Source organism: Ranitomeya imitator, chromosome 1, assembly GCF_032444005.1.
Source record: "Ranitomeya imitator isolate aRanImi1 chromosome 1, aRanImi1.pri, whole genome shotgun sequence".
NCBI lineage: Eukaryota > Metazoa > Chordata > Amphibia > Anura > Dendrobatidae > Ranitomeya > Ranitomeya imitator.
The window spans coordinates 849,041,304-849,069,043 of NC_091282.1; the positions used below are offsets into that span (position 1 = coordinate 849,041,304).

A 27,740-nucleotide genomic window follows, 5' to 3' on the forward strand; every position below is an offset into this window, starting at 1 on the left:
AGATTTGGAGCCTTAGTAGCTAAACAACTGGAAACCGAGTAGTTGATATAGAAATATATCTGTCCTGACCCTGGATGGGGATTCATGGCTTTTATGTACATTGAAGATTTTCCTTCATATTCTACTGTATTTATACAAATAGCCATTATCATTAAAAAAATAACACATTTTTTAATAATCAATTTGTAAGCTGCTGCAACTGTCATAACGCAGCCTCTTTTCAGCCAGGATATGAGTACTTAGGACCATGCCAGAATTTTACAGTGCACTTGGGACCTTTGGCCAAGCGCCTGCATAGAAGTCATCCAAATCCAGATATTCTAAAATGAAGGCACAAGTGCAGATAGAGCCATGATGGAACAAACAAACATGCTGTATTGGTACTTTTTAATAAGTTTGGGCTCTCAAAAGTAGAGCATTTTAGGATTTTCCTTGCTTTATTTTATTCTTTATTTATTTTGTTCTGTCGCTTTCAGTTAGGCAGGGAATACATGGTCTAGGAGTTCCAACTAGGGAGGAGTGCCAACTAAAGCAATTGTTACCATCCACCTCTCGTGTCTCCCCTTTTCCCCATAGTTTGTAAGCTTGCGAGTAGGGCCCTCACTCCTCCTGGTATCTGTTTTGAACTGTATTTCTGTTATGCTGTAATGTCTATTGTCTGTACAAGTCCCCTCTATAATTTGTAAAGCGCTGCGGAATATGTTGGCGCTATATAAATAAAATTATTATTATTATTATTATTATTATTCCCTTATGTAGATCACTGCTAAGAGCTTGTTAGATCACCAGTCTGGACTGCGAAGAAGAAGTGTTTTACACAGCTCTTGGTTTCTATCCTGAAAGATCATCGGTTACCCTGTTTTAAACTCACTCTTGCAGCCCAGAATTGACCGGTCTCCGGTCTGCGGTCTGTGCTCCAGGGACATAGCTGAGGAGATAAATCATGACACGCAGCAGGAAAGTAGGAGAGGAGACCCGGCCGAGGAAAGATGAATCCTTCAAAATGGTTCCTTTGTGACGGAGCGCCAGGGCCGTAGTCATGGCTGAGAATATCTGTTTACAATCGCCCTGGTCTCCTGCCTCATGAAAACAATGTCCCCTTTCCAGCGTACCTTCAGCTACACCATCTGCACCGTCAGGGTCCCATCTGGGCGGCTGAAGTCCAATTCTAACTTTAAACGTAGAACTTTACATGTTTTCAATCGCAGCATGTCCACATCAGTTACAGCATCAGCACAGAGATCTGCACCTTTCACGTCCTTCACTTTCCCTGTACTCTTCCCTATGTCCTTTAGTTTGCACCCAGTTCATGCCATCTCGACTGGTACCGCAGCATCCTCCCTGTTCAGCTTCACTACGTTCAGGAGTTCCCTTGTCTTTGTCTCACTAGACATGAGGGCATCTGCCCATGTAGAAAGCTGCCACATCTTGGAGCGACCTGCGTTCTTATTCTGCTGCACTTCTGGCCCACTGGCCCTAGACGGCTGGGCCCTTTGCTTAAAACGTTACGGAGCTGACTGCACTGACTGGGCTCTATGGCCCCTACTCACTAGGAAAAAGAAAACCCTCTATCTTATCTACAGTTGGCGCCTCCTATGTAAACTATGTACACTATTGTACCCCCATCTAGTGTCCATCTTGAGGTACTGTACTTTCCCTTTCTACGCAACATATAAATATATGTACATAGCAGCATCAAAAACATTATACATATATAATTATATACAATATCATTCATGAGGAAAGGGAGTGGGGCATCACACGGTCCCAGTACACCCCTTACACCTACACCACTTGCTCCAGCTAGAGACAGAGCAGCAGATGCTACTGCAAGACTAGAACGTTTTGCTAGAGTTTCTGTGACTCCCCTGCAGCTTGAGGCACAAAGGGAACAAGTCTGTGCTGTGTGCTCTTTAACAGCATGATGTCCCTGATCCAACTATGAGAGATGTATTTGCAGCAGTCTCCTTGTCTAACACTACCCTAGCAATGGTAACTGAACGAATGGGCAGCACGAAGGAGGATATTCACTGTATTAAACAGGACCTCCATACAGTAAATGAAGGAGTGGAGGATCTGGAGAAGAGGGTTGGATGTATGGAGGATAAAATGCCTCAAATCATTAGAGATCTTAAGACAACTGTGTAGAACATTTCCCTACTGTTGGATAAGACAGACAATTTAGAAAACAGGATAATAATAATAATAATAATAATAATATATGGCTGGTGGGGGTCCCCGAAAAAGTGGAAGGAAAGGATCCTGTGTGATTTTTTGAAAACTGGCTACATAATACCACAGGAAAGGAGGTGTCATTCCGCATGCTGCACTACTGGACAAAGACGTTATTCTAAAAAAAATCTGGGAACTTAAAGATCTCTTTATTAATGGATTTAAAACTTCCATTTACCCAGACTTTTCTGCAGAAATACAAATAAGGCGTGCATGCGCAGATGGAGATCTCTGCACCAAGATCTCGAGATCTCATCTGCCAAGATCTTGGTGCCGAGATCTCCATCTGCGCATGCACTGCCCCCGGTGCCCATTTTCCCGGAGTCCACCGCCCAGGAAACCATGGAACTATGGGGGCTCTTGCCTTTCACAAAATGTCGGAAGAGCCCCCCCGCAGCAGCACTGGAGACCCCAGCAGCAGCGCCGGAGACCTCTGCAACAGTGTCGGACACACCCACAGCACCGCTGGGCACCCCCTCATACCAGCCTGTGGACTACAGCAACGGTACCGGTTAGGTATATCCGCATTATAAGACGCACCCCCATTTTCCCCTCAAGTTTTTGGGGAAAAAAGTTTGTCTTATAATCCAAAAAATGGTAATATTTTTCAATTTTTGTCTGATTTATGTCAGGTAGCACCTTAATACCTGTTTAGATAAGCGGAGTGGCTGGAATTCAAATGGACGGTGAGCTATATAACAACAATAGAGGCAACTCATCACACGACTTCAGGGACATACAAAGCCTCAATCCTCTTATTAGCAGAGGAATGTCTATTAAGTTGTTTTTATGGGTTATTAGTTTTTTATATGTAGTTGGGTTAGGGAACTGTTGTATGCATGACCAGTTACTTGCTAGTGTGCTGTCTCTGCAAGTCGACACAACAGTGATATCATATGCTAGATACTTTGCTTTTTGTCCAAAAACGTAAATTTTATAGCATGGAATGTCAGAGGACTGGGTGACCCATCCAAGAGATGCACACTATTTTCGTGGTTGCATAGTTACCAACCAGCAATAATATACTTAATGGAAACACATATGGTGAAGGAAAAGACGCATCTATTGCATAGGTCATGAATGTTATTTGAATATCATTAGGCCTATAGCACACACTCAAGAGGAGTGAGTTTTCTGGTTCATAGGGCCAACCCTTTCATGTGCATCAAAGTCATGGTAGACTCAGAGGCTCGCTTTGTCTCCATATTTTGTACTATATAGAACACCCTAATCCTTATAGTAGCCATTTATATCCCTCCACCTTACTCCGGTGAGGTGCTAAAAAAAATACACTCTGCTCCACACTTATACATGTGCCTTACTCATGATGGGGGATTTTAGTATGTATTTACACCCGTACAGGAACCATATCTGAGTCTCACAGACCTCTCTATCCAGAGTTCTATCGGAGCTTGATGGATATTTGGCACACTAAGCACCCCAATATTAAACAATACTCTTGTTATTCAATGTCTTACCATTCGTTATCCAGAATTGACTTGGCAGTTGGAAATGTGAATTTGATGTCTCTGGTAAGGAGGTTGAATATTTACCAAGAACCATATCAGATCATTCCCCCATAAGGGTACAACTGAGATTGGGCACATAGGACTTGGTCACCAAGAACATATGGTGGTTAAACCCATTTTGGATTCAGACTATTGGAGGTTCTCTACACGACAGATTGCGGAAATACTTTAACATTAATATGGACTCCACTTCGAGGTTAATAGTATGGGATACTATGAAAGCATTTGTTAGAGGGCTCTATATTGGTGAAATTAGTAAACAGAAAACTAAAACAAGAGAATACACCCAAAAGTTACAAGAGCGGGTCGACATAGCCGAATCAGAATTAATATCAAACCCCTCAGCTAGCACTGCGGAAAATATGAAAGATTCTCAAAACGAATGAAAAATTACCTATTGGGACTAGTTGCACAAAAACTTTTTTTGCAAAACATACATATGTTATGGATTGTGAAAGTATGGGCCACTAGCTAGCAACTATTGTTAAAGCTCAAATTGAGTTCTCGTACATTTCTAGACTAGTCTCTTCCACTGGGGTCATGGTTACGGAGGATGAAGATATTCTCCACACTCTGTATAATTACTTTTCTTTCTATTATTCTTCTAGAAGCGTCACCAATTCAGAAGAAATAGAGAACTTTTTAGCAACCATTTCATTGCCACAATTATCAAATCTAGAGAGGGATATATTAGACAAACTAATTGAACTTGATGAATTGGAGGAGGCTATTCAAGGATCCCAAAAGGAGAAGAACCCAGGCTCAGATGGGTTACCAGTAGTGATGAGCGAGTGTATTTATTGCTCGGGTTTTTCCGAGCACACTCAGGTGGTCTCCGAGTATTTGTAACTGCACGGAGATTTAGATTTTGTTGACTCAGCAGTATGATTTACGGCTGCTAGCCAGCCTGAGCACATGTGGGGGTTGCCTGGTTGCTAGGTAATTCCCACACTTTCAGTGTGGGTCAACAGAGATGAAAATCTCTCTGTACACGATGATATGCTTCTTTTTTTTTCGGGGACCTAGGCACTTCTATAGGACCAGTAATGTACATAATTAAAACATATGAGAAATGGCCGGCCTTCTAATTAATTGGAGTTAATCGGTTCTTAGGCCTGTTGATCCTCTTTCAGAGGAAGAATCATTGGAGCATACACAAATTCAAACAGTAAACTCTTTTAAATATTTGGGGGTAATAGTCTCTGCTATCCCTCAGAACTTTCATTCATATAATTTAGCCCCCCTGCTGTTAACATTTGGGTCTAAGGTGGGTACATGGTGTTGCCTCCCGATGTCTCCAGTGAGAAGAAGCAATCTTTTGAAAATGATCCTAATGCCACAACTCCTTTATTTTCTTCATAATACTCTGGATTTTGATTCCTATGTCTTTCTTTCATAAAATACATGGGCCGTTTCGGGAACTCATCTGGAAAACACAGCAACGCAAAATTAAACTTGAAACCCTGCAAAGGGGAAAGTATAATGGGGGCCTAGCAGTTCCAAATGCTTGGTTATACTTCATAGCCTCCCAGCTACAGCAGTTTCAGGGCTGGAGTACAACTGACCACTATGGAGCTTCGGGTCAGCTAATAAAGGAGGGCACTAAATGGGAGATACCACTATTAGCTATTGAGGCTGGTTTTCTCAGGGAAAATGAGTCAATGGTTCACACTCTAAATATGATCTATAAAACCTGGGATAGAGGCAAGGACATTCTCCGTATCAAGGGATTCATAAACTATTCCCCTCTGTCGCACAATTTTAAACTAAGTGAAATAGCTAAACTAGAGGGCTTCGGTGAATGGGAACGCAGAGGGAGTTTGCTATTGACCCAAATAATATGTGACGGATCAATCCAAAGTTTTGATCATATACTCTCTAGGTTTGCCATTCCACACATAGAGCCTTCTATCAATCAGTATTTGCAGTTTTGTCGTGCCTTCCAGACACAAATTAAGACTACTAAGGTAGATATCACTAATCACTATATCTTAGATTTAATCACTACAGCATCTAATAAGAAGGGCCTTATTTCCTCCATTTACAGGATATTATTACCCTGTTACTGTATCTAGATAAGCATCCCATGTTGGTCAGATCAAAGTGGGAAGAGGATTTTGGCCCCATATCTGAAGAAGAGTGGAATGAAATACTACAGTAGAAACAACACCTATACTATCTCTATCTGAGTCCCAAAGATTGTCCCAAATTTTCCTTATCCACAGGGTATATAAGACACCTAATATATTGTATAAATCGGGGCTCAGACTAAAGACTCATATCCGAGATGCGGTATGATTGGGGCCCATCTGATGCATATGCTATGGGAATGTGTTGATATAGGGCACTACTGGGTGGGGGTGACCTCCCTGATTAAAAAAGTATTCAGCATACACATACAACTTGATCCTAGGGTGTGCATACTGGGCCTTCTGGGGGTGGGGGCAGATTTAAGATCCCCTGGGCCTACCTCCATTCTGTTTCTGGCCACGAAATAGTTAACATTGCGCTGGTTAGACCATTATACCCCAACATTGGAGGAATTGAAAGCTAAAATTATTAATACCATATGCCTGGAGAGAGGTACTTAGTTACTTTAAAAGGAACTCAATAAAAAAGTTTATAAATATATGGGAACGGTGGCTGGTCACCCATGGGGTGGCATCTGTGGACCTACTCAGAATAACTGTACTAGACCAGTTGACTATTCCGCTTTTTAAATATTGTATGCTGAGGACATAGATACCAATTATTTTCTGTTCGTAAACATGTTGTTAGTGAACATACAACCAATACTAGTATTGGTATAATCCCCTTATTTAATAACGTGTCACTAGTAGTGAATTCTAGTGACTATACAGCCAACCCTGAGCACATGCTGACACAGACCACCAAGTAGCTAAGCTCATACTCTCATAAACATAAGTTGATACTAGCGCATGGCTGTGCGGCCATGGAAACCTTTTATAGAGAAAGGTCTCCAGTACCTTCCTAGTGGTCCAATAGGAACTGCTTCAGGACCTCAGCATGTGACCCCCGACCTCCAATGAGAGGTCGTCTCTTGGGCATGCTCAGTAGCGGAAAAGCAGGACTTAGTCCCAGGAGCGTCTGCTCACCACTGAGCAGCGCTGGTTACAATGGCTGAGCCTGCAAGATCAGCAGTAACCAAGCGCACAGTATCTGACTGAGCCAGACGCTGGGTCCGACGTCTCCGCTTAGCAGGCTCCACTGCAGCTGAAGAAGAATGGGAGACTGCAGCGGAGGTGGCTTGAGATTCCCCCTGTGCAGCGGTGGGAACTCGACACCTAACACATACTTCCAGGTTGGCTGGTGCTTACCAACCTTGGACGTAAGGATATGTCATGGCAATTTTGCGTGTGTGTCTGACACACCCCCTCTGATAAGCAGCTCACTGTCTGTAGACGATGTATATACAGAGCCTGGTGTGGGTGGGGTTAGCTTTCTCAGCTCTGCTTAATCTTAAACTAAATCTTAAACCTCCAATTGTGTGTCTGTGGCTACACCCAGTAACCTAAGTGATACATAATTGGATTCAGCTTATCTTTGCCTGCATCAGGCTGCTCTCAGCTGAGGTAGCAAAAACCTGCTGACAGATTTCCTTTAATACAATACATTAACAACAAAAAAATACATTTAAAAGATAAACTTGATTTAAGTAGCAGATTATTTTCTGATGATGATGACACATTCCTTTTAATGTATGAAACCTCCTGTGGAAACACATCAATTTCTGATATATCATTCTGTATTGCTTCCCTTTTTCTCTTACTGCATATGCACTAATATTGCATTTATGAATATTCCAGGTGATTGTGTCACGTGTTGCTCGTGTATGCAAAAATGATATGGGGGGATCTCAACGTGTTTTGGAAAAGCAGTTCACTTCCTTCCTGAAAGCTCGGCTCAATTGCTCCATCCCTGGAGACTCTCATTTTTACTTCAATGTAATACAGTCATCCAGTGAGATCCTAACTTTACAAGGAAAACCAGTTATTCTTGCTCTCTTCTCTACCCCAGCGAACAGGTAACCTTTTTCTGAAACTTGAGGGATATTTATCTGTTCTCGAATATATTGTGACTTGGAAATTTCAAACAAAATATTACCTTAATAACAGGATGCAAATTAGCTCTTTTCTAGAAGGAAGAAAACTCTTGTTTATTTGTGAGCCTTATAGACCATTCAAGGAGATGTCCAGCCCTTGAGAAAAATTTACTTGTAGTCATGTGATGACCATTCAGACTGGCAAGTAGAGCAAAATCCTAACAGTTTATATGTTACATAGTAGAAATCAATAGCAAGAGCTTGCTTTTTCTGTTAATTAATCCGTATTAAAAAAATGCAAGACAAACTTTATCATACAAGTAAAATTGAGCTTGCTTATGAATTTCAGACTGTATTCTTAGACATAGAATACATAACTAAATGCATACATACATACTAAACCAGTCAATTCATTGAGCGGTTAAATATACAATGAATTGTGTTTTATTAACATGTTACATATTATTGGGAAAAATTTTGTGTATTAGGATTTTAAACCTATTTGTGCCTGGAGAGCTGAGAGGACCTTCCATCAAATTTTTCAGGTTGAACTGGACACATAATGTAATAGTGGCTGCAGAGCGGACTAAAACCTTTTTATTTTATTTCGCCTCTCCTTTGTGGAGATATTAGCAATTACATATTTGTCACCTAATAAGTCAACTTTTAGTAAGTTCACATGGGTGTTATCAGATAGTTTTCACTGGGGGCGTGTACTTCTGCCACCTGTATGATAATGACCAATCATAAACAGGCAGCAACATAGACACGCAGAAGGAACTCTGATGATGTTATCAGAATCGCATGACCTGAGTCCACAGGTCCTGCTAGCCAGAGTGTGCAGAATATATAGGCACTGCAGATATATTACGTAGCACAGAATAGTGGGAATATTAACTGGAATTAGTAGCTCCACACTTCTGGGCTTTGTATTTTACGTTCGGTGCATCTTATTCCACTATAAAAGAAAATAGTTATTTGCCCATATGCCAATAGGTAAAATTAAATAGAAAATTCCTAAAATACAAAAAGCTCACAATCTGTACACAGACTATTAATAACCATTCAAAACTTACCTTTACATAAATGTGGCACATAGAGAATTATACATGGTTGTCCATTGGCTCATACATAAACCGTACAATGCAATCAAGAATACATCTGCCGCTATAAATAAAAAGCCTGTTGTTCTGAAGGCTGAATAGAGTGTGGTAATGTCCCGCAAAGATCAAGATGAAATAATGCATTCCAAGCTGTGGCGTGCTCTGGCTGGCAACGTTCACTGAGATGTCTACAGTGTGCATTAAACAGTCAAGCTCCAGGGGGTAGTTTCAAGATTACATCAACGAGAAGCTTTGGAACGCAAGAAGAAAATATGGAAAACACGGTTTCCTTCCTCAGGGATTGCTATAGGCTAAATGTGGCTGGCTTATATAGTTGCCTTAAATAACCATTTTTAGACTAGAACCTTTATATTTATCTGCACTAGTCCAGCTGCAGCAGTGGGGATCTATTCTGACCTTATGAGCAGTTAGTAAGAAGCGCCAGCAGTGTTTTTTGCTATACGTTCTTTTATTCCACTCTGAAGCCTTAAGTACGTGGTGCATCCAGTTCATCATGCAAAAATTGGTGAAAAGCCCTCTTTTAAGTGCAGTACTCAAAACCACTATAAAGAAAATAGCCTAAAATAAGATATTACATCATTTGGTAAATTCAAAACACCAAAGGCTCATGCAGACAAAGAGAAGGGAAACGAACAACATTATAACTTTTTATCACATAATCTACCTATATAACCGCATCTTTGATGGCCTCAAGTTTGTGTGCAAAGAACTAAGAAGTTCTTTTCAGCACTGGTATGTACACAGCCAATTCCGATAGGAATATTAAAGTAGGTCAACATGAGTCAGAAAATTGTGGCTTGTGGATTTACTGAGGTGAAACAAATGTCATCTACGTATATGGTGTAGAATTTGGGATTCAGAAGATGACCAGAGGTGTGGATTTCAAATCTGCATAATGGCTATTTAGTTGCAGATTTTCATGACAGATGTCACTGTATTCAATGAAGCCAGTGTGAAATCTGCATGTTACACAAGCTGATTTGCAGCAAAATCTGGAGGTGGAAAAATCTACTGCATGTATACTTGGCCCTATGCTGATTGTTAACTGATCACTGATTGTGGGATATTGGCCTTTTTCCAGTATACAGGGCTCTGCTGTCTGTGTATTTGACATGGAACAAGTGGCTTTGATATTCTCAGGTCGCTTTAAAGAGCAGCGCACTCCAGATTCCGTATGGACGCCTGTTCCAGAGGAGTTAGTCCCAAAGCCACGGTGAGTACAATATATCAAAAGAAAATTTTGAATTGTAAATTTGATTTAGTGTTAAGAACTCTTCCTCCTTTCCTAATACCCTGATGTGTGTTGTTAGCAAAGCATGATTCCTTAATTTCTTCACCCCCAGTCGATCTTCCGTTTTTTTTTTGTGTTTGTTTTTTCTTCCCCTTTTTCCAAAGAGTCATAACTTTTTCTATCCACATAGTCATATGAGAGCTTGTTTTTTTGCAGGACGAGTTGTGCTTTTAAATTAAATCATTATTTTTGTCATGTGATAAACTGTAAAGCAGGGAAAAAATTCCAAGTACGTTGAAATTGCAAAAAAAGTGCAGTTTACAATTTTTATAAGAGACCACCCGGGCCCTGTAATAGCTGATTAACCCCTCCCAGCACATAACATGTATTTGGCACCTTCAGTCATTAGACAGGGAAGCCTCGACAGGGCATCTGCTTTAGCTTGTTGTTTCCCTGGCCCATGTTCCACATGGAAACTGAAGTCCTGGAGCACCAGAAACCACCTAGTCACCAGGGCACTTGCGCACCGCCGCAAATTTTAGGCCACGCCTCTGACCACACCCATTCATAACTAGTCACACCCATATCCACGTCCCAACCACACCCATTTAGCACTGCTGATCACACTGTTTCATAAAGAATAATTCTAAACAAAAAAATATGGCCACGCCACACAGTGCTCCATACTGTATAATGGCCACACATGATGCTCCACACTGTATAATGGCCACACATGATGCTCAATACTGTATAATGGCCGCACATGATGCTCCATACTGTATAATGGCCACACATGATGCTCCATACTGTATAATGACTGCACATAATGCTCCAAACTGTATATTGGCTGCACATGATGCTCCATACTGTATAATGACCGCACATGATGCTCCATACTGTATAATGGCCGCACATGATGCTCCATACTGTATAATGACCGCACATGATGCTCCATACTGTATAATGACCACACATGATGCTCCATACTGCATATTGGGCACACATGATACTTCGTACCGTATAATGGCCACACATAGCTACTCCTACACACGCGGCTGCGCTCCGTACACTTTGCACACATGGCTCCGCTCCGTACACACGGCTCCGCTCCGCACACCTCGTACACATTCAGCTCCGCTCCATACACCTCGTATACATTCAGCTCCGCTCCATATACCTCGTACACATTCAGTTCCACTCCATACACCTCGTACACATTCAGCTCCGCTCCATACACCTCGTACACATTCAGCTCCGCTCCATACACCTCATACACACACGGCTCTGCTCTGTACACATTCAGCTCCGCTCCATATACCTTGTACATATTCAGCTCCGCTCCATACACCTCATACACATACGGCTCTGCTCCGTACACCTCGTACACATTCATCTCCGCTCCATATACCTCTTACACATTCAGCTCCGCTCCATACACCTCATACACACACGGCTCCGCTCCGTACACCTCGTACACATTCAGCTCCGCTCCATACACCTCATACACATTCAGCTCCGCTCTATACACCTCATACACACACGGCTCCGCTCCATACACCTCGTCCACATTCAGCTCCACTCCATACACCTCGTCCACATTCAGCTCCGCTTCATACACCACGTACACATTCAGCTCCGCTCTATACACCTCGTACACATTCAGCTCCGCTCCATACACCTCGTACACATTCAGCTCCGCTCCGTACACCTCGTACACTTTCAGCTCTGCTCCATACACCTCATACACATTCAGTTCTGCTCCATACACCTCATACACACACGGTTCCGCTCCGTACACCTCGTACACATTCAGCTCCGCTTCATACACCTCATACACACATGGCTCCACTCCGTACACCTCGTACACATTCAGCTCCGCTCCATACACCTCATACACACGGCTCCGCTCCATAGACCTCGTACACATTCAGCTCCACTCCATACACCTCATACACACACGGCTCCGCTCTATACACCTTGAACACATTCAGCTCCACTCCATACACCTCGCACACATTCAGCTTCGCTCCATACACCTCGTACACATTCAGCTCCGCTCCATACACCTCATATACATTCAGCTCCACTCCATACACCTCATACACACACGGCTCCACTCCATACACCTCGTACACATTCAGCTCCGCTCCATACACCTCGTACACATTCAGCTCCGCTCCATACACCTCGTACACATTCAGCTCCGCTCCATACACCTCATACACATTCAGCTCTGCTCCATACACCTCGTACACACACGGCTCCGCTCCATACACACACGGCTCTGCTCCATACACCTCGTACACATTCAGCTCCGCTCCATACACCTCATACACACACGGCTCTTCTCCATACACCTCGTACACATTCAGCTCCGCTCCTTACACCTCATACACACACGGCTCCGCTCCATACACCTCATACACACACGGCTCCACTCCATACACCTCGTACACATTCAGCTCCGCTCCATACACCTCTTTCACATTTAGCTCCGCTCCATACACCTCGTTGTCAAGGAGAGAGTTAGATGAGAGGTGGGAGGAAAGTTGACCATGGACATGCTGCTCAAGGAGTTTGGAAGCAAACGGGAGCAGTGATATGGGGCGATAGCTGGGCATAGCAGTTTGGTCAAGGTTAGCTTTTTTGAGGATGGGTGTGATGGTGGCATGTTTGAAGGCAGAGGGGAAAGTACCAGAAGATAGAGATAGGTTGAAGAGATGGGTTAGGGCTGGAATGAGCGTGTTAGTGAGGTTGGGGAGCAAGTGGGAAGGGATGGGGTCAAGTGCACAGGTGGTGAGGTGTGATTTGGAAAGGAGACGAGTAAGTTCTCCTTCAGTGATGTTGGAGAGGGAAGTTATTGGGGAAGGGCAGAGGTCTGGTATATGGATTGGTTGGGGTGGTGGAAAAGTAAAGGTTTGCCTTGTTTGGTCGATCTTGTTTTTGAAGTATTTGGCAAAGTCCTCAGAAGAGATTAGGGGAGTTGGAGGTGGCAGTGGTGGGCGGAGGAGAGAATTAAATGTGCTGAACAGTTGTTTTGGGTTGTAGGATATTGATGATACAAGGTTAGTGAAATTGGTCTGTTTAGCAGAAGTGAGGGCTAGTTTGAAGGCAAGTGTAGCTTGTTTGAAAGTGGTGAAGTTGTCTGGCAGGCATGTTTTTTTCCAACGCCGCTCAGCGACCCTGGATGCTTGTCGGAGTTTTTTGATGAGGTTGTTATGCCAGGGTTGCCTATTGATTTGTTGCACTTTGCCATGCATGAGAGGGGTGACTGAGTCTATGGCTGATGTGAGGGTGGAGTTATAGAAAGCGGTGGCGCTATCCGTGTTGTGGAGTAAAGATATGGAGGACAGGGGTAGAAGAGAGTCTGAGAGTCTGTGAATGTCTAGGTGTGCAAGGTTTCTGCGAGGATGTGGTACTGGCTGGATGTGGGGGGGGCAGGTGAGGAGGACAAGGAAGAGAAGGTGAGTAGATGGTGGTCAGATAAGGGGAAGGGAGAGGTTGTGAGATTAGATAAGGAACAGAGGCGGGTGAAGATGAGGTCTAGTGTATGTCCGTCTGTGTGGGTGGCTGTGGAGGACCACTGAGTAAGTCCAAAGCATGAGGTAAGGGCCAGGAGCTTGGAAGCTGCTGGTTGGCGGGTGTCAGTAGGGATAATAAAGTCACCCATTATGATGGTGGGGATGTCAGCAGAGAGAAAGTGAAGAAGCCAGTGGAAAATTGGTCAATGAAGGCAGTGGCTGAGCTCGGTGGTCGGTATATGATAGCCATTTGGAGATTAGAGAGAGAGTAGATACGGACAGAGTGAACCTCGAAAGAAGGGAGGTTAAGGGAGGGTGGGGTTGGATAGGGTTGAAGTAGCAGTTTTTTGAAAAAAGGAAACCCACTCCCCCACCATGCCTGTTGCCAGGGCGAGGAGTGTGGGTAAAGTGGAGGCCACCGTAACTCAGTGCAACAGGGGAGGCAGTGTCAGGGGGCGTCAGCCAGGTCTCAGTGAGGGCCAGGAAGGAAAGATTTCGGGAAGTGAAGAGATCGTGGATCACGTGGAGCTTGTTGCAGACAGAGTGGGCATTCCAAAGTGCCCCAGAGAGAGGAAGCAGGGGGGTGGGGGTCAGTGGCACAGGTTTTAAGTGAGAGGGATTGCGGTAGTTTCTCATAGTGTGAGAAGGATAGGGGTGAGGATTAGTGGTGTGAAAATAGTGAGGGCAAATGTGAGTATGGTTAAATAGCAGGGGAAGAAAGGAGATGCAAGTAAAATTAGGATACCATGATTAGTCTTACTGTCTGGCCGATTCCTGGACTATTTCTGGCATATTTCTGACGATACACTTAAAAGATTCAAATACACCCAGTCGTGGACCAGTTGTGCCCTGACAGACAAAGTCACTCCCAAACATGCCAGTGTTTCTGTCTTTAGTTTGACATATTCTTTTGAGTCCTGTTATGCGAGGTCATAACAAACCTTTTGGGGCTGACCAATTAGATAGGGTGCTAGCACTACTGCCCACTTCTCCAGCACTCCCCCTGATAAAGGAATTCTTACCGAAACGCACATCGGGGCGCATGTGCACACTGATATTATACCCCTCAAGGTATCCTGTATATTCAAAAAAACATTTTTCACAAGCTCATTGGCACTTGCTGTGTAGCACTTGTTCCGGTTATCCATGCATGACTGGTGTTGATTTTTATCTTTTGTTGCACTTTGTGCACTTTGGTTATGGATGTACTTATTTTGACACTTTATTTTCAGTGTTTGCACATGGAGCACTTTTGTACTTTTACAAGGAACGACTTTTTTTTATATATTTTTATCTTTTGACACTGAATTCACACTTACTTACGGTACTTTTGCCAGAATATCAGGATTTTCCAACAATCTACTGAGAGGGCATTTATTTATTTATTATATAAATCTATTAATGTATTATTATTATATATCCTGGAGTGCACGCTGTTTGTCTTTTCTTTTTTAACTATTTATTATGATTTGCCTTACTGCCATAGATATAAATAAAGATTAACTAATACTGATTCTTGTTTGGGATTTCTCTTTCTTTCAATTTATGCTTTGGTCTTGGTTTCACCCTTTCACTGAGTGGTCACCACTTGTCCTCACCACTTACTTGATATATTTTATATATTATATATATCTTATTATATAGGTATATAATTATATATTTTTATATATATATTTTATATTATTTTATCCTATTATCTTGTGTGTTTTGGTTTTAGCTACTGCTCCAGCAGCAGCTTCTCCTGCTCTGTGGCCCTTTCCAATACAGACAAAAATGCCTTGTCCCCCTGGGTCATCTTTTGCAAGGCACATCTTACCACCTTCTGGACGTGAGAGTCATCATCTGGACTTAGGGTTGGGGCGGTCTCTTTGCTGCGGACATCCCCACCCAGGAGTCCAAGTGCCATTGCTTCTGCAGTTGTAACTGTTGTATCAGGAATTTGTCTCTTACTGGGCTTGCTGCTGCTGCTGCTGACTTTTGACCAGGTGCTTGCTCAGCTGCCCCATTTTGTCCGACCGCTGTTCCATCTTTAAAGCCGCCTTCACTCAGGACATACAGCTTGTCCACAGCTTCCTGGGGATCTTGAATGCACTTATAGCACCAGCTGTAGTAGATTGGCTTACTCAGCTGCTTAATGAGGTAGTCACAGGAATACTTTTCATTTAAATCTTCAGCTGGTTTATTAAAACATACATCATGAAACAGATCAACAGAAAAATAGCTGTATTTAAACTTGATGGCATAAACAAATAGCACCCTTTACAGTCTGTATAACTGCAGGGATCTGCTCGCTTAGGATAGTGTTCAACTCTCTTTAGCAAGAGTACTGCTCTGTAGGTCAGCATCACCTCCAGAGCACACACAGAACAATCATTAAGTCCAGAAGTTTCACATTTACCTCCTGGACAACGCCTTATGCCGGTTTCACCCGTCAGTGGCTCCGGTACGTGAGGTGACAGTTTCCTCACGTACCGGAGACACTGACTCACGTACACACATTGAAATCAATGTGTCACTGCACATGTCAGCGTGTTTTCACGGACCGTGTGTCCGTGTGCAAAACACGGAGACATGTCAGTGTTTGTGGGAGCGCACGGATTACACAGACCCATTAAAGTCAATGGGTCCGCGTAAAACACGTACCGCACACGGACGCTGTCCGTGTGCAGTCCGTGTGCCGTGCAGGAGACAGCGCTACTGTAAGCACTGTCCCCCCCACGTGGTGCTGAAGCCGCCATGCATATCTTCTTTCCAGCAGCGTTCGCTGGAGAGAAGATATGAAAAACCCTTTTTTTTTCCTTGTTTAAAATAAAGATCCCTTTCCCCACCACCCTCCCACCCCCTGTGCGCCCCCCCGCTGTTACTAAAATACTCACCCGGCTCCCTCGCAGCGTCCTGTCCTCGCCGCACCTTCTCCTGTATGAGCGGTCATGTGGGGCCGCCGATTACAGTCATGAATATGCAGCTCCACCTCCCATAGGGATCTTTACTTTAAACAAGGAAAAAAAAAGGGGGTTTTCATATCTTCTCTCCAGCGAACGCTGCTGGAAAGAAGATATGCATGGCGGCTTCAGCACCAGATGCAGGGGACAGCGCTTACTTGTAGCGCTGTCTCCTGCACAGTCCGTGTGGTATCCAGTTGGCACACGGGCGGCACACGGCTGCCGCACGTGTGCCACACTGATGTTCACGGTAAGCACACAGACACGGATAATTCCGGTACCGATTTTTCCGGTACCGGAATTATCTGGACGTGTGAGACTGGCCTTAGGGTGGAGATATGGTTAACAGACGTTCCGCCCCACAGCTGGCCCTAACCTGGCCCTATCGTGGTCAATTAAACCCTCTCAACACATAACATACTAAAGCAAACTTCTAAGTTCACATCACTGAAGCTAATAAACTCAGTGAAACATATCTCTCCTCCAGCACATTACCAGTGACCCTCTTACAATATACATACAGTATTTGTTATTTCATATTTAGAATTTGATTTGTATTTATTTTAGATATTAAGTTACAAAGCTAATATTTTTCTTTTGTATTGTTTTCTTTGCTTCATGGATTGCTCTGCAGCCCAGGTTGCTGTGTTCGTCCTTCCATGCCCTACGATTCTTCTCGTAGTCTCCCTGATGATGTGCTCAATTTTGTAAAGTCACATCCCTTAATGGAGGATTCTGTTCCATCTGTTGGAGGTTTTCCCTGGATAACACGTACACTGTCACGGTAACAAAAATAGTTTTGCTTAAAACTGAATATGATTGCTCTGTATAAATGAAAATTATTATGTAATCCCATATATTGCTAATTGTTTTGTTTCCTCAATTTCAAGATTTTATTTTTATTATCAGGACAATTGTAAAGATATGGACAATACAACTAAGAACTCCTAGGAGCAGGAGGCATTATAGACTGAAAGCTTAGGAACTAATGATGGGCGAACCCGTGGATGTTTGGGTCCGGCAAGTTTGGCCGGTAATTTAAAAAAAAAAAAAGTTTGGTTCAAGTACAAGAACAGTACCCAAACTCAAACCCCGACCCCATTCTGATAAATGGGGGGCCTGAACATCCATTGTTTGCCACACTGTCATCTGCATGATGTTTATTTATATTTGTCTTCTTTATTGCATGTTATTCCACTTTTTGTTTGACAGGATGATGATAAAGCATTGTTTTTTGCCTTTTTTTATGGTGTCCACTAATGGGTTAACTAGTGAGACAGTTTCATAGATCGGGTCACTCCAGATATGGCGATACCAAATATGTGACTTCTATTGCTTATATTTTTTTCATAAAAATATTTATTTGTGGGGAAAAAATAAATAAATAAAAAATAAATATATATATATATATATATATATATATATATATATAGTACAATTTTTTTTTAAAGCTTCTTTTTAAGTTTTTTTGTACTTTTTTAACTTTGCTCTGCTTTGGGACTTTTATTTCTTGCAGGCTGATCACTTGGATAGCAAAAGAGATGCAGGAGCTTCCCCATGCTATGCAAACTGTCAGTGCTGCACTAACAGGAAAACTTGCTGATCATGCTCTGAGCATAATCAAGCAACTTTGCTAGCTCTGACGACATTGGGCCGCCATGGCAACGATCGGGAACCACGCGATGATGTTGTGTAGTCTCCGATCCAGGGGATCTTCCGACTGCCAGTTCATGAAATGCTGCGATCGATTTTGATTGCAGCATTTAGGGGGTTAAAGTGCAGGGAGTGATGTGGGACTGCTCCTGGCCTTGAGTGGCGGGTGGCAGCTGTCAGAATCAGCTGACACTTGGAGGCGATCTTCGTGTGCACAGCCTCTGTGCATGCAAAATCGCCGGGTCATGCCAGATCACAGGAGGTAGTAGAGTAAATGTTCAGCACAGCCCGGGGTGGAGGTGAATAAGAGTAGGTGCCAGACCTTAAACGTAATATAGAATATACTCAGCACACTCCGAAATGTCTGATTCAAAAGGGTGTTTAATACATACAGTATTCACATTCACAAATGTTTCGGTCTGCAAAGACCTTCATCAGTGTGCTCTATTGTTTTGAGCCGAAGGGCTCAAATTGTTTTAGGCATCTCGGACTTGAGGTGGATACCGCGTCTCCTCCCCCACCCTCCAGCCGTCTGCAGGCGTGATCGGCTAGCTTAGCCCTCTGTTTTCAAGACTCTCCTGTGTCACCTCCAGTGCTCGACCAGCTAGTGTCAGCCCTCCATTCTAAACAGCTGACCTTGTTTTAAACTCCAGTACCTGATGCAAAAATCTCCAATGTAAAGGGTGAATAGCATACACCCTTCGGCTAAAAACAATAGAGCACACTGATGAAGGTCTTTGCAGACCGAAACGTTTGTGAATGTGAATACTGTATGTATTAAACACCCTTTTGCATCAGACTCTCTGGAGTGTGCTGAGTAGATTCTATATATAGTGCCAGATCACAGGGACATATGGATACAACTTGAGTGGGAATGGGGTTAAGTTAGCCCACCTAACCTAGTTGTAAGCACATCTTACAACTGCAGTGCTCCTCCGCTAGAAATGTTACTACAGTCAGGGACCAAGCAGCATGGAAGAACAGTCGGACTGACGGGTCCCCTGCGGCTTCTTCCCTCCCACTAATCTTGAGTGGCAGGGAGAGACCCATCAGTCATTTGCAATGGGCAGGAAGAAACTGCCTGGGACCCCCCTGTCCAACAACGATTTTGTCACAGCCCTGCTCTTAAAGTATGTTTTCTCTGAAGCGCCTCAGCATTTCAAAGTCAAACATACTTCCTCTAGTCTCCTCTATATAGAAGTTTATGAGCTAAAATTGCCACTTCTATCTCAGTATGGGAAAATCTGTACACAAATTGCAAAATAAAAATTAAAACAACAGTTTCTCTTGAACGCCTTTATACTATTTGACATATCAATTTGTGCTCTGGGATGGATATGTTCTTCATGCTGATAACATGGTCCAGCTTCTATACCAATGAGCTGCAGAAGGCCGAATGTTACACACAACTGGGTTCCTTCTGTAACTGCTAGGATTGGCGTTCTTACCCATCCCAGCAGTTTAACCCCTCATATGACACTGTCAATGGTAACAGCAGTACATGAGAAGTTTGATAGAGTGAAAGCTCTCCCTCAGCCAAGTGCCACCCCCGCAGCCAATCAGATCCCACCGGAGGCGATGCCTGGTAGGCTGCCTGTCAGTGAAGCAATGTAAGAATAGTGTAATGCACAACACTGCAATGGTAGTGCTGTGTATTACTAATTTGATCATATGCTTGCATATCCAAGTCCCCTTGAGAGACTAAAATAATTTAAAAAAAAATGGAAAAAAAAAAGTTTCTAATGTGTTTAAAAAAGAATTATTAAAAACACCAAAATCCTAATTTTCTAAATAAAAATTAATTAAAATGTCACTGTCATTATCTAAAAGTTTTTATATCTGATGGGTGTTGCACAGTGCTGCTGATCGGTTGGTTTTGGGTCCTGGATCGCCATCACTATGTAACGTCTGTCATATATAAAAAATGTATATAATGACAATTATACTTTCATCTGGAAAAAATAAATGTAGTTGAAAAATGTTACATATTTGGTAATGCCACAAATGTAATACAGGTACTATAACATTATGTCATTATTTATCCTGAATAGTAAACGCTGCAAAGAAAATGAGAAAAAGCAATGCCGGAATTGCATTGGGATGAATTTGTTTCATTACACCTTACAAACAAATGTAAAGTGATCAAAAAGCAGTACACATACCAAAATGGTACCAATAAATAATACTCCTTGTTATTCAAAAAAGAAGGCCTGATACAGCTCCATTGATGGAAAATTGTAAAACGTTTGACAGCACAAATACAAATGTTTTTTTTTTTTCAAACAGTGTATTTATCGTTCAAATGTTATAAATCGTAAATTAAAAACGTACAAGTTTGGTGTCGCCAAAATCATGCAGTCCCGCAGAATTAAAGATTTTATTTTCTATTTCACCCTATAACGAGTTATTAAACATTTGGTAATATGTTATATGTGCCTCAAAATCCTACCACTGACGAATACTCACCTGAAAAAAAAAACCAAGCCCTTATTCAGCTACATTGACAAAAAAAAAAACTTGTTTTGTCCCAATTGGCCAAAATGAGCAAGTAATTTCGGAGTTAAGATGTCGCTTTCCCTGAGCCCATACAAGCACAATATAACATTACTTTAAACTTTGCACCATTTTATTTGTATAACATAATTTAAGCGAACAATAAATTGTTGTATAATATTGAATATAAGAATGCAATATTGATGTAAATGAGTTCTCTTTTTTCATGGGTTTGAAAGAGTAAAGATGTCCACTATTGTTGGTGCAAGCATATGAGTAAGTTCACTGGCGAAACATTCACAGTTATAACAAATGAGCCAATTGGATGGCCAGTCATGTGTCATGTCGGCTCTTCTAAATATGTTTGTGATGCTTCTTGATCTGCCAACATACAGTTAGGTCCATATATATTTGGACAGAGACAACATTTTTCTAATTTTGGTTATAGACATTACCACAATGAATTTTAAACAAAACAATTCAGATGCAGTTGAAGTTCAGACTTTCAGCTTTTATTTGAGGGTATCCACATTAAAGTTGAATGAAGGGTTTTGGAGTTTCAGCTCCTTAACATGTGCCACCCTGTTTTTAAAGGGACCAAAAGTAATTGGACAGATTCAATAATTTTAAATAAAATGTTCATTTTTAGTACTTGGTTGAAAACCCTTTGTTGGCAGTGACTGCCTGAAGTCTTGAACTCATGGACATCACCAGACGCTGTGTTTCCTCCTTTTTGATGCTCTGCCAGGCCTTCACTGCGGTAGTTTTCAATTGCTGTTTGTTTGTGGGCCTTTCTGTCTGAAGTTTAGTCTTTAACAAGTGAAATGCATGCTCAACTGGGTTGAGATCAGGTGACTGACTTGGCCATTCAAGAATATTCCACTTCTTTGCTTTAATAAAATCCTGGGTTGCTTTGGCTTTATGTTTTGGGTCATTGTCCATCTGTAGTATGAAACGATGACCAATCAGTTTGGCTGCATTTGGCTGGATCTGAGCACACAGTATGGCTCTGAATACCTCAGAATTCATTCGGCTGCTTCTGTCCTGTGTCACATCATCAATAAACACTAGTGACCCAGTGCCACTGGCAGCCATGCATGCCCAAGCCATCACACTGCCTCCACCGTGTTTTACAGATGATGCGGTATGCTTTGGATCATGAGCTGTACCACGCCTTCGCCATACTTTTCTCTTTCCATCATTCTGGTAGAGGTTGATCTTGGTTTCATCTATCCAAAGAATGTTCTTCCAGAACCGTGCTGGCTTTTTTAGATTTTTTTTTAGCAAAGTCCAGTCTAGCCTTTTTATTCTTGATGCTTATGAGTGGCTTGCACTGTGCAGTGAACCCTCTGTATTTACTTTCATGCAGTCTTCTCTTTATAGTAGATTTGGATATTGATACGCCGACCTCCTGGAGAGTGTTGTTCACTTGGTTGGTTGTTGTGAAGGGGTTTCTCTTCACCATGGAGATTATTCTGCGATCATCCACCACTGTTGTCTGCCGTGGGTGCCCAGGTCTTTTTGCATTGATGAGTTCACCAGTGCTTTCTTTCTTTCTCAGGATGTACCAAACTGTAGATTTTGCCACTCCTAATATTGAAGCAATTTCTCGGATGGGTTTTTTCTGTTTTCGCAGCTTAAGGATGGCTTTTTTCACCTGCATGGAGAGCTCCTTTGACCGCATGTTTACTTCACAGCAAAACCTTCCAAATGCAAGCACCACACCTCAAATTAACTCCTGGCTTTTTATCTGCTTAATTGAGAATGACATAATGAAGGGATTGCCCACACCTGTCCATGAAATAGCCTTGGAATCAATTGTCCAATTACTTTTGGTCCCTTTTAAAAACAGGGTGGCACATGTTAAGGAGCTGAAATTCCTAAACCCTTCATCCAATTTTAACGTGGATACCCTCAAATGAAAGCTGAAAGTCTGAACTTCAACTGCATCTGAATTGTTTTGTTTAAAATTTATTGTTGTAATGTCTATAACCAAAATTAGAAAAATGTTGTCTCTGTCCAAATATATATGGACCTAACTGTATAAGTCCAAAGTGTACATAGACTGTGAGGCCTAGGTATATGAAAAGAGTGTAATTTTGGCATATGTTGGAAAGTTCAGTAAGTGTCGGCAAACGGAACAAATAAAACTGTCTTGTATATTCTTATTAGTACTAGTACTTTATGGGAATTAAACTGTTGGAATTTACAAAATTACCATAAATCATGGTGTCATGTTCTGAGCTTTAATTGTCAAATGGCAAAATGTAGCATGGCGTTTTAGTGGGAAAATGGCAGTGGAGAAATTCATCAAAAGCAAATTTTGTTGTGTAACTTTTCAGGGACCTGCTAACGCACATTGCTGTGGATGCATCTTCTGGTCTTTTTGGGAATGAAACTGTTATTTTTCTTGGCTCCAACTCTGGAATTGTCCTAAAGTATCTTCTGACTCCCAAACTGGGTGTATTTGAAAGCGATATATACAAAAACAGTATCCTGCTCGAAGAGATCCAGACATACCCTGCAGACAGGTATGCCAGTAGCTAGGTTTGTGAAGACGTTTGATCCTAAAAAGTATTATTCAATACTCATATGAAATGTATTTCATGGTTTCATGGTTTTAATGTTGAAAGAAGACACAGGTCTATTGAGTTCAACCTATAACCTAACATATCAAACTAGAGGAAAGCAAAACCCCATGAGGCAGATTTTAATTGCCCCATATTAGGAGCAAAATTTCCTTCCTGACTCCACATACTGTATGTCAAGCAGACTAATTCCCTGGATCAATGTCCCATCACAGGACTTAGTACGTATATCCTGAAATATTAGCTTTATAATATCATCTATATCCTTCGCATACATTGGAGACCATTATTGTACACAGTATTCTAAGTGTGGCCGTACTCTGTAGAGGCAAAACTATGTTCTTGTCATGAGCATCTATGCCTCTTTTAATGCATCCCATTATTTTATTAGCCTTGACAGCAGCTGCCTGACACTGGCCACTGGCAAACTGCAGTCTAGCATTTTTATGTTTGTGTCAGCAGTGGGGTCCGCCGGGGATTCCTGCCATATCATTTCATTTCATTCAAATGTCCACAGATAGTTCACGCTGACACTGATGCACCCTGAGCCTGCAGGAGAGCTTGAATGTCTTTGGAACTTGATTGAGACTGCTTATCCACCATCCCAACTATCCTGCGTTGTAACCTTTCATCAATATTTCTCTGCCAACTATGTCCATGGAGATTAGCTACAGTGCCATGGGTTGTAAACTTCTTGATTATGTTGCACATCGTGGAAAAAGGAACATCAGCATCTCTGGAGATGGACTTCTAACCTTGAGTTTGTTGATATTTTTCAACAATTTTGGTTTTCAAGTCCTCAGACAGTTCTCTTCTCCTCTTTCTGTTCCCCATACTTAGTGTGGCACACACAGACACAATGCAAAAATCAATTCCCCCCCTTTTAATCTGGGTTCACGTGTGAATTTCATATTGCCCACCCCTCTTACTTGTTACAGGTGAGCTTGAATGAACATCACGTGTTTGAAACAAAGTTGTTACCAACAGTTTTGAAAATGTGCCAACAATTTTGTGTGGCCCATTTTTGGGGCTTTTGTGTGAAATTATGTCCAATTTGAGTTTTTTCCTATGGTTTTATGTGTTGTTGCAATACGCACGCCCAAAGGCAATATATATATATATATATATATATATATATATATATATATATATATATATACTGTATATATATATAACAAAACAACAAAACATGTGTAATTGCAATAATTTTCTGGCACAAATACTTCATTTTCTGGAACAATTTCAAGCGTGCCAACCAGTGGCGTAACTTGAAACTCATGGGCCCCGATGTGAAAGCTCCAACGGAGCCCCAAAATATTTTAAATCTTTAATAGCAATGGTCTTTTTCTATAGGCCAAAGGGACTTTTAGGGCCCCCTAGGCTCCAGGGCCAGGGTGCGATTGCAACCCCTGCACCTGTTGTAGTTACGCCCCTGGTGCCAACACTTCCAGCCATGACCATAGATAGATATACAGATATATACTGTTAGGGCAGTGAGAATCTGGAATTGCTTGCCTGAGGAGGTGGTGATGGCGAACTCAGTCGAGGGGTTCAAGAGAGGCCTGGATGTCTTCCTGGAGCAGAACAATATTGTATCATACAATTATTAGGTTCTGTAGAAGGACGTAGATCTGGGGATTTATTATGATGGAATATAGGCTGAACTGGATGGACAAATGTCTTTTTTCGGCCTTACTTACTAACTATGTTACTATAGGTGATAGATAGATATGAGATAGATGGACAGCTTTGAGATAGGTAGATAGATAGGTAGATAGATAGATAGATATGAGATAGATAGATATTAGATAGATAGATAGATAGATAGACAGATATGAGATAGGTAGGTAGGTAGATAGATAGATAGATAGATAGATATGAGATAGATAGATATGAAATAGACAAATAGATAGATAGATAGATAGATAGATAGATAGATATGGTATAGATAGATATGAGATATGTATTATATAGATATATATTAAATAGATATGTGATTGATTGATTGATATATAGATACATACTATAGATATACCAGATACATACCATAGAAGTTTGACAACTTTTTCTGCCTGTTTGCAGATGTGGTGAGAAGGAAGAAGAACAACAGAGAATTGTCGGTCTGGAAGTTGACAAGGAGTCGGGATCTCTCTTAGTGGTGTACTCGAGATGTTTGGTGAAAGTGCCTCTAGCACGTTGTGACAGACACAATGGATGTATAAAGTAAGAGTTTCTAAAAACAAGAAAAGGACATTATTTTACTTTATTCACACTTAAAGGTGTTGTTCGATCTTAAGTATGATTGCAAGTATGCGTTATGCATACTCCCGCCACATTCCGACTAGACTGTTTCTGGCCTCACTCAGGGGTGCTGCTATCATGGGGCAAGTTGAGCCCTTTGCTTCAGGCAGCAGTCCTCACTGAAAGACAGGGGGCGGCAGAGCGGCGGTCAGAACACCTGGTACTGACTCTCCATAATCCCTGACATTTGCTGTCACTAGTGCGGTGCGCGCGCCCCTGCTCACAACCCACGGTGTGCAGAATCAGCTGGTCATCCCTGCACCCGCAGAGCAGCACACCACATATTGGCTGCTCTGTGCAAACAGGACCTGTGATGAGGTCACAGGAGGGGAGGAGTCAGGGGTCACATGATGGGGACCTCCATGGATTGCAGACTCTACTGTGCTTGTTGCCATGCTAAGTGTGTGTATGAGGTGTATGGAGCGGAGCTGAATGTGTACGAGGTGTATGGAGCGGAGCCGTGTGTGTATGAGGTGTATGGAGCGGAGCTGAATGTGTACGAGGTGTATGGAGTGGAGCCGTGTGTGTATGAGGTGTACGGAGCAGAGCCGGGTGTGTATGAGGTGTGCGGAGCAGAGCCGGGTGTGTATGAGGTGTATGGAGTGGAACTACATGTGTATGAGGTGTATGGAGTGGAGCCGGGTGTGTATGAGGTATATGGAGCGGAGCCAGGTGTGTATGAGGTGCATGGAGCAGAGCCGGGTGTGTGCGAGGTGTATGGAGCGGAGCCGCGTGAGTACGGAGTGTAGCTGTGTGTGTAAGGTGTACGGAGAGCAGCCGCGTGTGTAGGAGTAACTATGTGTGGCCATTATACAGTATGGAGCATCATGTGTGGCCATTATACAGTATTGAGCATCATGTGGGCCCATTATACAGTATTGAGCATCATGTGGGGTCATTATACAGTATGGAGCATCTTGTGGGCCCATTATACAGTATGGAGCATCATGTGAGGCCATTATACAGTATGGAGCATCATGTGTGACCATTATACAGTATGGAGCATCATGTGTGGCCATTATACAGTATGGAGCACTATGTGTGGCCATTATACAGTATGGAGCATCATGTGTGGCCATTATACAGTATTGAGCATCATGTGTGGCCATTATACAGTATTGAGCATAATGTGTGGCCATTATACAGTATTGAGCATCATGTGTGCCCATTATACAGTATGGAGCACTGTGTGCCCATTATACAGTATGGAGCACTGTGTGGCCATTATACAGTATGGAGCACTGTGTGGCTATTATACAGTATGGCGCATCATGTGTGACCATTATACAGTATGGAGCATCATGTGTGGCTATTATACAGTATGGAGCATCATGTGTGGCCATTATACAGTATGGAGCATCATGTGTGGCCATTATACAGTATGGAGCACTGTGTGGCCATTATACAGTGTGGAGCATCATGTGTGGCCATTATACAGTATGGAGCATCATGTGTGGCCATTATACAGTATGGAGCACTGTGTGGCCATTATACAGTATGGAGCATCATGTGTGACCATTATACAGTATGGAGCATTATGTGTGACCATTATACAGTATGGAGCATTATGTGTGCCCATTATACAGTATGGAGCACTGTGTGGCCATTATACAGTATGGAGCATCATGTGTGGCCATTATACAGTATGGAGCATCATGTGTGGCCATTATACAGTATGGAGTCCTGTGTTGCCATTATACAGTATGGAAATCCAGGAAAAAAATGTGCACACTGTCACTGGGTTGGTGCAGGCATGAACAAAATAGTCCAAGTATAGGAAAAATCAGCCGCACTCAAATGGTTGAAAGTTCAGCAAACTGTGTAGTTTCTTTATTAACATATACAATAAACATCACCAGGTGCTTTTTGAGGAGGTAAATGGGTGGCGGACAATTCAATTCGGGTAACGTTTCGACCCCAGCGGGTCTTTATCAAAACCTCACTGATGACATCACCCACAAGGCGGACGCGCTTCCACACAACTCCACCAGAGCTGCCCTATGGGAACTCGGCTCTTTCTCCTCTCCTCTACCTCTTTGGCATAAGTGAGGTTTTGATAAAGA

The 27,740-nt window shown here is 42.4% G+C and overlaps 1 protein-coding gene across 1 annotated transcript in view; it reads left to right on the top strand.

The window, feature by feature from the left end:
• The window catches only part of SEMA6B (semaphorin 6B), a 170,250-nt gene that overhangs the window by 120,263 nt on the left and 22,247 nt on the right, over positions 1-27,740 (top strand). The window contains exons 10-14 of the mRNA XM_069741317.1: positions 7,589-7,806; positions 10,030-10,161; positions 17,277-17,426; positions 23,131-23,319; positions 25,459-25,599. Coding sequence (XP_069597418.1) covers positions 7,589-7,806; positions 10,030-10,161; positions 17,277-17,426; positions 23,131-23,319; positions 25,459-25,599 — 830 coding nt within the window. The remainder of the gene's footprint in view (positions 1-7,588; positions 7,807-10,029; positions 10,162-17,276; positions 17,427-23,130; positions 23,320-25,458; positions 25,600-27,740) is intronic.